The sequence below is a fragment of the Hippopotamus amphibius genome, chromosome X (assembly GCF_030028045.1).
Source record: "Hippopotamus amphibius kiboko isolate mHipAmp2 chromosome X, mHipAmp2.hap2, whole genome shotgun sequence".
Classification (NCBI taxonomy): Eukaryota; Metazoa; Chordata; class Mammalia; order Artiodactyla; family Hippopotamidae; genus Hippopotamus; species Hippopotamus amphibius.
Window position 1 is genome coordinate 45,319,453 of NC_080203.1, and position 10,242 is coordinate 45,329,694.

At 44.4% G+C, this 10,242-nt stretch overlaps 1 protein-coding gene across 1 annotated transcript; it reads right to left on the reverse strand.

Annotated features, from left to right (window-relative positions):
* Positions 1-531: 531 nt before the first annotated feature.
* On the reverse strand, positions 532-3,218 carry TMEM31 (transmembrane protein 31; the record flags this gene model as incomplete). Its single annotated transcript, XM_057717595.1, has 4 exons — positions 3,205-3,218; positions 1,624-1,726; positions 718-1,054; positions 532-569 (listed from the first exon to the last, which is right to left on the reverse strand). Coding segments are annotated over exons 1-4 (492 nt in total), but the record flags the coding sequence as incomplete, so codon positions are not given.
* Between the last annotated feature and the right edge of the window lie 7,024 nt (positions 3,219-10,242).

Sequence of the window (10,242 nt, forward strand, 5' to 3'; positions counted from 1 at the left end):
CTACCAAGGAAGGTAATCAAGGAGAGCACTAGGGACTGGATAGGCAGCAGCCAGCAGCGCCTTGAAATGAGAGAAGGATCCATAGCAGGGGCTGGATGGTGCATTCCATTGGGATCCCTGCCCTGTTCTGCTCTTCATTGTGAGAAATGAGGCCCTCACTCACCACTGAGTTCAAATCCTCACCAGGGTCTCTCACAAAGAACTGCAGGGAAAAAATCACAGGGTCAAAGGAAGAATAGGGGTGGAGGAAGGAAAGGAAGGAACTCCTTGTCTGATATTGAGACTACAGCCTAGGTAAAGGGCAGCACCACTGAAATTAAAGCCCAAAATCCCCAAGCCCTAGTGCCATCTTCTCACTGGGTAATCTTCGCTAAGACTTTTCCCCTCTAGGCCTCGAATGTCCTCATGTGTCTCACTTGTGAATAATGCCCCCTTCCCAATTACCGCCACAGCTGTGATGACCCTAGGAGAGAACAGAAGGCAAACAAATACAGCATTCATGTTCATTGTTTTTTATTGAAAGAAAAGAATCAGAAGAAGAATGAAAAGAATGATAAGAAGCAGAAGTACAAAAAGAAGAAAGAAAGAAAGAAAGAAAGAAAGAAAGAAAGAAAGAAAGAAAGAAAGAAAGAAAGAAAGGGAGGGAGGAAGGAAGGAAGGAAGGAAGAAAGAAAGAAAAAGAAAGAAAGAAAGAAAGAAAGAAAGAAAGAAAGAAAGAAAGAAAGAAAGAAAGAAAAAGAAGTGTAGGGAGGAAAGGCAGATGGGAGTAGAGGGTAAAGAGGTGAAGGATGATGGGTAGCCTGATCTCTTTGACATTGGCCTTCAGACATTGGGACACATCATGGAAATCTTTAAAAACCAGGAGAAATTCAGGATAAAACTGAAGAACAGCAGGCAGTTGATATGGGCTGACAACCCACTGGATAGGCCATGCAAGGACTCCAGGAAGGTTGACTGCTCCATTGGTGGATGTTGCAGGTGTCCTACGTGAAGGCAATCGACATCTGGATGGCTGTGTGCCTGCTCTTTGTGTTCGCTGCCCTGCTGGAGTATGCTGCTGTCAATTTTGTCTCCCGTCAGCATAAGGAATTCATGAGACTTCGAAGAAGACAGCAGCGCCAACGCATGGTGAGTATATCTAGGGAGGGCCCCATTTCCTTTCTCCTTTGGACTCTTTCCTCCCTGCTACTCCTGCCACAAATCAAGACTCAACCTAGACTGCAAGGACTAGACAGACAATCAGGACCCTGGATTCTAGTCCCAGGCTGGTCACAAATAAACTAAGTACTTTAACCTCTTTGATTCCATTTCTTTATCTGTCCAATGGGACGTTAATTCCTGTAGGGCCATCTAGCAGAGTGATTAAGAGCATGGGCATGGTGCCTGGCATAGTAAGTACTGAAAAAATGTTAGCCAATATTAGAACCTTATCAAGTCAATTAACATGAGATTGCTCTGAGAATTAGTGGTTGCTCCTCTCTCCTCCCACCCAGGAGGAAGGTACCCCAAGTTGTCATATATTGATTGGTGGTTAAGAATTCAAGTCAGGCGTTGGTGCCTTGCTAGGGGAGCATTATAAAAGGGTCCACATAACTAAACTGGAATTGAAAAACCACCACTTGCCTCTTCTGGCTGTTGGATTTCTTCACCCTGATCTTCACTGGGTGCATCAGAGTTGTTGGGCATGAGCTGTTGTTCTCCCTCACTCTCGTTAACCCCATTTCTTCTACAGTAGAGTGATCACCTGGGTAAATAGAGTAGGGATCTTGTCATCATGACAACAGAGGCAGGTCTTCCTCCCTGTCCCCCATTACCCAGACAATAGGTGCTAGGTACATTGTCATGACAACAGAGGTGCCTGGGCCACTCTCACAGAAGCAAGTGCCCAATTATGAGCAAAGTTGAAAGCCTTTGCTGAGCTACATACTGGTCACTTAATCATCAGACACACAGAGTTCTGGCCTGTCTTGAGCTCCGACTCTGTTTTCTGCCTAATCTAGATGCTCTAAAGCCAAGGGGCAGGCACATATGACCTCTGGGGGCAGAAGAAACAATCTAAGCCCATTGGCTCTAGCCTGTCCGTGCCACTCTAGCACTAAGGTTCTTCTCTCTCAGTAACATCCCACCTCCCACTTCAGCTGCTCCTGGAGTACGCTTACCATATGTCTGCACTAAAAATATCTCAAAAGCTGCCTCCGGGATTTCATGTTCCTTGCTAAGTCCCTTGCTGCTGAGGACAGGGCTCCTGTCTCATCCAGTGGTTTATTAGAATTTATCAGTTCTTGCCCGGCTTCAGTCCTTGAGTTGTGTCCTGTGAAACACGCCCTCTAGTGGATCGATCCACAACTGCATTTCCTTGAGTAGGACCGATTCTTCAAGAGACCTAAAAGCCTTTCATACCGGATGCTGAGACTTAGAAAAAAATGTGGACTTGGCAGAAGGGCAAGAAAGGTAGAAACATCCTTTTTTTTTACTGGGGTATAGTGTCTTTACAATGTTATGTTAGTTTCTGCTGTAGAGTGAAGTGAGTCAGCTATGTGTATATATATATATCCCCTCTTTTTTGGATTTCCTTCCCATTTAGGTCACCTCAGAGCATTAAGTAGAGTTCCCTGTGCTACACAGAAGGTTCTAATTAGTTATCTATTTATACATATTAGCGTACGAGGGTGAGTCAAAAATTATCCGCACTCTGGCTGTAGAATTTATGGAAGTTTTAATATAACTGGAGCGTGGATAATTTTTGACTCACCCTCATATATGTCAATTCCAACCTCCCAGTTCACCCTACCCCTCCTTTCCCCCATTGGTGTCCATATGTGTGTTCTCTATATCTGTGTCTCTATTACTGCCTTGCAAGCAGGTTCATTTGTACCATTTTTCTAGATTCCACATATATGCGTTGTTTTTCTCTTTCTGACTTACCTCGCTCTGCCCCACCTCCTTATTAGCTGTGTCAAGCCTGCCCACAGGTACCAAAATCTTATCTTTATAGGGGTTTTGATCTTGATGGCTTCTCAATGCCTACCTTGGAAAAGAGGAGGAGGCTGCCAACCAGTCCCAGAGTCCTTCTGCCAGCTACCTTGCCTGTGTGGGTGTCCCAGCAACAGAAGACTGCGGTAGTTACTGTATAGCTACTCCAGGTTGACACTAGTCCCACCACCTTCCCTGAACCTCTCCAACCCCCAAATGCCCACAGCTTACCCCTTCCTGGTCATGTATAGGGTGATCCTGATCTCATAATGAAGTCTGTCATAACCAGTGCTCAATTATTACAAAGTTATAACATCAGCCTGGGCCTTGCTTGGTCACCTGGATCCTGCCTCAAAGTGGGCTGGGCTTATGATTAATGTAAATAAAGCCTGAAAACCAAAACCTGTGCCATTAGGCTGGTCCCTTTTCGAGTTTCCTAAAGCCATTGCCATCCCAGAAGAAATGTAGCAGAATCCTAGAGGTCACCAAGCAGGCTGAAAAAGTTGATGCAGGGTTAATCCATTTCTAGAACCTCTCTCTGGGCCCTGCTGTTCCAGCTAGAGAAGCAGTTTTCAGTCTGAGAGGAGCCCTCTTAGGGGAGAGATAGAATCCAGGGATCCCTTAGCCAAGAGCAAGTTAGGAGTATTCTGGAAGCCAGACAGCTGTTCACCTAGCTCCAGACTTCATCCTGTTCTTCTCGAATCACTTCTCAACCACCCATCTCCATTGCATGGTGATCTCCTTCCATGTCACAGTCTAAAATACTGATAGCTCAATTTTTTCCCAGACATTTCCACTTTGTCTTCCTAGCTAGTCTAGATGCCTCACAGGGAAGAGTCTGTCTCTCCTTTTTTATAACCTCAACAGGCCCTGGCACCAGGTTCTGGACACAGCAGCCATGGAATCCAGTCCACCAACCTTTGCAGGGTGATTAGCAAGGGCTCTCTTTCAAAATGGAGAGAGAAAAAGCCTTACCATTATCAATAGGATAACTTGAAAAATGGAAGAAACTTCAAAATACTGCCAAATCCTCTCAGGGGCTTGGTTCCAGAACCCTGCTTGCCTCTTTTTATCCCCCAAGGCCCTCCCCCATTCTCCAATCTCCTCTCTTCACTTCAATATACATCACTGAATATTGATCCTTCCTTCTCATCTCCACACCTCATCTTCCACACTGTGCATTCCCTTCCCAGCTTGGTTTTGGAATATATTTCCTCTCTAGCTCCCCAGCCCTCCTCCCCTATAGATATCTGCTGCAAAAATGTTCTATTTCAACAGCCATGGAAGCCACAAAGTAGAGTTTAATCCTCTGTTGTCCTTCCCAAACACACACACACCTCAGAATTTTGCCTGAATAGATAATACCCAAATCCAGGACCCCCACCCTTGAATTTTAGGCTACTCATCTTTGCTCCCCCAACTACAAGTGGTACAATATGTTAAAATAAAAAAGAGCCAAGGGTGAGTTATTCTATTGGCCATATTTTCTCTCCTGTGTGAAATAGCTTTTTCCAGCCTGAGAAATATTTCCAAATAATTCCTTTTAGATTTTCTGTGATCGGAGAAAAGGGGAAATAATTAGATCTATAGAAACAGAAATAGCAGTTGGATTCAACTTTCTCTTTCAGAGCTTTTTGCAAACAAATATATTCCATGCTTGCATCCTCTAGCTGGGGAGCTGAGAGGATCAGGATGAGCAGTAGGGAACAGTGATCTGAGGGACTCTGAACTGGAAAGCAAAAGAGAAAATCATTTTATTTACCCCCTCATTTTTCACTTATGTGGGAGACATTTTGTTTGCCTCTGCTTCTTCATCTGTAAAATGGGTCCAGTACAACCTCTCATGTACAAACAGTGTGAAAATAAATCATAGAGCCAAGGCCTATGGTGACAAGTTATGTAAAGAACTTCGAGGAGAGAGCTGAGGCTTCCCCACCACGACAGCTAAAGGTTGAAGCACCACCACAAGAGTGAACTGCCTCTGGCCTACATGTGTACAACTCTCTCCACAGAGACTGGCAAAATCAAGGATGAGTAGCAAGGCTCCATGGTGGGCAGACTTAGAGAGACCCTTCCCTATGCCAAAGGTGCCACTCTTTCTATAGGCTGAAGGGCATCAGGCCCTTGTGCAGGGGTGGGGCAAAGAGTAATCGTTTTTTCTGCCAAGCACTCTGTAGCTAAGATTCTCTTCTGAGTAGACTCTTCAGTTTGAGATCCTGAGAGGATGCTGGCTACATGAGAACAAAGCCATTCCCTGTCCTGTATTCTGAGGCATGTGGCTCGTCAGTCCATTCATTCATTCAACTAATATCTACTGGGTGCCTATTGGATGCCAGCACCGTGCTAGGCACTGGGGACACAGCAGTGACCAAGACTGACGCCCTTTCCCACATCTGTACTATGAGCCCACAGGAAGCAGAGAAAGAGATGGGATCTGTTGATAAATTTCTGGCCTGAGCTTCTCTGCCTCTGATGCCCAGTGATAGGCTAGGCCTTCTAGTGCTGTCATAACCAAGGCTCACTGGGACCCACCACACCAATATCTCATTGATGAAGCCACTTTTCAGTGGGTTACTATAGCTACAGAGATCCCATTATAAAAACCCTATGATGTCCTCCTAACTGCATAGCATGTGTAAAATCCACTTTTATCTACATTTTATGTATATCTGTCACATCCATTCAATATACACGTGCCTTATTCTGTTTTAGTACTGAAAGCCCCGAGTCTCAGGAAGCCCTCAGTCCTGGGCAAACTGAAAAGATAGTTGGTACCATCACACAAGGGGGAATTTTACTTCAGGTTATTTCTTACATAGCTGAAGCTTTTACTCCTATAAACACTGATACTTTACAAAATTATAACCATCTTTGAATGAAATATTTCTAGGTTCTGGTATATACTTACCTGTCTTCTGTCTAATTTCCAGGCTGTGAACCACCACTTCTGGTGGCAGTGTGTCCTTTAGAGGTAGACAAAATTGGGCAGGTTTGGGTTGAATAGAAACCAAGAGTAAATAGGCTCTGAGTGAGACCCTGAAAGCTCTTATGTGAGTAAAGTTCTCTCTATTGATCACTCAGAGGCTTTGGTTCTCTCCCTCTCTCTCTCCTTTTCCCTCTCCTTCTCCCTCTCCATCTCTCTCTAGATCTCTATCTACCTATCTTTCTGGCCTTACCTCCTGGCTTTCAGCTATGTTATAGCTGCTTAAGATTGTCAGCAGTCATTTATTAGACAAAATGAACTTTGCGTAGTCTGCTACATTGTTTAATGCTTATATAAAAATTTACCTCCTCAGTGCTAATGTGTTCATCAGAATGCATATATTGTACATGAATGGAATGTCTATTGGGTAATAAATGTTACCCTAGAAGCACACGTATCTGCAAGAGCACAATCAGCTTTACCGTAATTCAGAGAACCCACTAGGTTATTTAAAACTTTTGGAATTTTCAGCTTTAAGTCAGGATAAACATTTTTAAAGAAACTATGTACAAGGAGAATTAATCCTACAGCTTTTGGAAGTCATTAAAGTCAAGTTCCCAAGTCTAAATATCTCAGCTGTTCTTTCTAAAGGTTTCATTGTTCTGTTTATCCTGTTTATTACCAGTCAGACATAACTTGACATTGAGATGTCCCTCTCACAGTGAGTTGGCATTTCACTGGGTTTTAGATGGCTCTAAATAATGTTATGCATTTTAAAAAGACAGCTCGGGGCTTATCTGCAAATGGAATCATAACATATAACATCCGTACCATGTATAGCTGCTTAGAATACATCTATCTCATGAGTAGTTCTGTGGTCATAAAAAAAACATGCAATGGGCCAGTGTACCCACCCACCCTGTCTGCGTAGCACCACCTGAGATATTTGTGTGGCCACAAATAGAGACCACCTGGTCTATATTCCTCTGCCTTAGAGCTGTGACCTCAAATTCTGCCTTTTCTTCCATGTAATTCCAGGAGGAAGATATCATCCAAGAAAGTCGCTTTTATTTCCGTGGCTATGGCTTGGGCCACTGCCTGCAGGCAAGGGATGGAGGTCCAATGGAAGGTTCCGGCATTTATACCCCCCAACCTCCAGCCCCTCTTCTAAGGGAAGGAGAAACCATGCGGAAACTCTACGTAGACCAGGCCAAGAGGATTGACACCATCTCCCGGGCTGTCTTCCCTTTCACTTTCCTCATCTTCAACATCTTCTACTGGGTTGTCTATAAAGTGCTTCGGTCAGAAGATATCCACCAGGCACTGTAAATAGGAGCTAAAGAGTCCAGCTGTTGGCTTCCTGCTTCCTCCTAGGTGGGCTTTCCCCCTCTGTTAGATTCCATCAAGGGCTTGGACAGCTCCTTTCTGATCTCCCACTCAGAACGTCAACAGTCAATCCCAAAGCTACGTGGGTCTACAATGCAGGATGCCAATGGGAGCTTTACTTAGAAAGATGGCTTACCTACCCTAACCTAGATTTTCTCCATACTATCCCATTTCTCACGAGCATAAGGTTTGGCCATGCTCTTGGGGCCAGGATGACCTTCTTCCCTGGCTGGAGCTTCTCCGTTTTTCAGTTCTCTGGTGGAGAATATTCAGACCACTGCTACTAGATTCTGGCATTTGTCTTCTTAATCTGCACCAATCTTTGCCCTGCCACCTCCCACCCAGAGCCTGACCTTTACTGTGCCCTCTGTACCTCCTACCACAGGCTCAAATAGGGAGTCTTTCCCATCCACAAGTGCTGCCCTATGTGACCCAGTCAGGTTTCCTTGACTGTGGGAGGAAGGCAAGGGGATAGATTCCCCACCTCTCAGCAAGGTTGGAACAGTTATTGGCTGCACCAGGGTAGGGCATTGCTATATGACCCAATAGAGAGGCCTTTAAGTTTCCTTGGAAGCTCAACACTGTCAGAATGAGGTCAGGAATCTTGGATTCTCAGAAAGACCACCCTTCCAGATCTACGTGAATTACCTGGTCTCAGAAATATTTGTTTTATTCCCTAACTAGCATGACAGCAGGGTGTGTTTGACCGCTGTGGAGTGTAAAAAAAGAAAAATGCTTAGTCTTTAAGAAAGTTACTTGGTGATGCTAGAAAACTTTCAAGAAAAGTGAGATCCAAGGCAGTAGGACCTAGGAGGAGTACAAGACACAAACTATCCTCAGAGAGTCTTCTGTTGGCCGTGCTTTTATTTGTTTCTTCCTTTTCTCCAAAGCCTCTATTTCCCAGGACCCCTCATTTCCAACTTGCTCCTTCACCTCCTTTTAGTGAGCAAATAATAGTGCCATGCGATCTTGTCTGGGATAAAGTGGGCTTCAAGGTTCCTGGGAAGAAACTAGGTATATAGAGGACCCCTATCCTGGACAAACATTGACTTGGCCAATCTCAGGATAGTGTTGTAGAAGTTAGAAAACCATAAGTTGGAGTTATGTCTTAATACTTCTCTTGTTTCCCTTCTCCCTCCACAGTGAGGAGGGGGAGCAGTCAGTTGAAGCTACCAGAAATGTCAGAATAGAGAGGACGTGAAAGGGTCAATCTCAGGCCTGACATACCACTGGGACATGGGGAAGCATGGGCCTGGTACTCTGAGTCCTTGGAAATGACCCAACTGTGAAGACCTGCAAAAGGGAAGATTAAAGTGCTGAGCTAAACAAGTGGAAGACAGAGGTGATCAAATAATTTCTAACATCTTGTCTTTTTCTCTGGACCTAGAATAATTAATTATGTGAGTCCAATCTTTCCCTCTCTCTCTCTCTCTTTCTCTCTCTTTCATCTTCCTCCCTTCCCCTCCTTCCTTTTCTCCCTTTCTCAGAACGGTGTTCAAAATGGAAAGTCAATAAATTCAATGACCAAAGCAAATCCTATGGTCAAACCAAGAGCTCTGCTTTCTTTCCCTCTTTTTCCTATTGAGCTTGCCTGCTCTTTCCTGTTCACTGAGATACTCCTCTTGTCTGTCTTTTGGCTTTGAGGAGAGCATTCTGGGCTGACCAGGATAGCTGGACCAGAAATTAATCTTATTGAAAATATTTATTATGACTCTAGTGGCCAAGGAGATTCAAAACTAAACGAGAGGCTTAAGAAAGGAGATTAAATTGAAAGGGCAGAGAATCCCTGTTTTCCCATTTCTGCCCAGGTAGTACCAATCAATGAGAGGCCACAAGCAATACCCCTTTGAAAGGAGCAGAGAGTATCTCTTTGATACTCTCTATGGCGGGGCTGGGGTGTCAGGCTGTTGCAGCCCGAAGGCGGGGGTAGCGGGGGGGTGGACTATGGAGATGAGCTTATTGCACAGAGCTCTACTTGTTATAGATCTTGTCCAGATGGGCCAACTGCACAAATCTGCCCTGTTGGAAGTCTCAAGAACAATGCCCTGGAGACAGCTACAGCACTGAGCAATAGAGCCTGCCCAACTGGGACTCAGCTCAGGGCATCAGCTGGTGCTGGGAGCCAAAGAAGCCAAAGTACCAACCAACATAATAGCCCAAAGGAGTTCACAAAGCTACTAAGAGGCAATGCCAGGTGGAAGGTACTGTCTCTCCCCATCGTAGCTGGCAAGTGGAGAAGGGAGACACAGGGTGTCAGACTTTGGTGCATGTGGCTTTCATTTCCCCACCCTTCCCACACACATTTAGGGGCAAGGGGGGGATGCTGGGTCTCACTAGAAGTTTCCGACATCTAGAAATCCATTCCAATCATGGAATTCTTGAACTTGGACACTTCTTACAGTGAGCTGGCAGGAGGCAATATAAGAGACTCATTTGGAGGTCATTTCCATCTACCCTCATTCTGGTAGTACTCATTGCTAAAGATCCACACTACTTTCTGCCTGGATCATGTATGAAATGATTTTAAGCTTTAAAACAGCATATTTTCTAAAGGGGAAAAAACTTCCTACACAAATAGTGTTTTGGTGTTTTCATTAATTCATTGTTAATATTTAATGTCAGTTAAATATTTTATTCATATATTTTTCCAGAGAAAGGGCTTTATTTCTTCAGCTGTTCTTGAGGCTACCAGCACCTTCGTCTTCTCTTCAGTTTGCTCTGCTCTTTGGAAAGCCAGTGGTCTGTCTTCCTCTTTCCCCTCAATCCACTAGCAGGGCTTCGTGCTCTCCCAATTCACAGTCATATTTTTTTTTAATTTTCTATGTGGAAGAAAGGCAGTGAATTAAATTTATTCCTTTCACTTTCTCCCATAAGCCTCTTTCCCCACCTATCACCAAAGAACTGACACTCTTCTAGATGAAATGTTCACTGTTAACATTATTTTTCCTTTTCACTGAGCC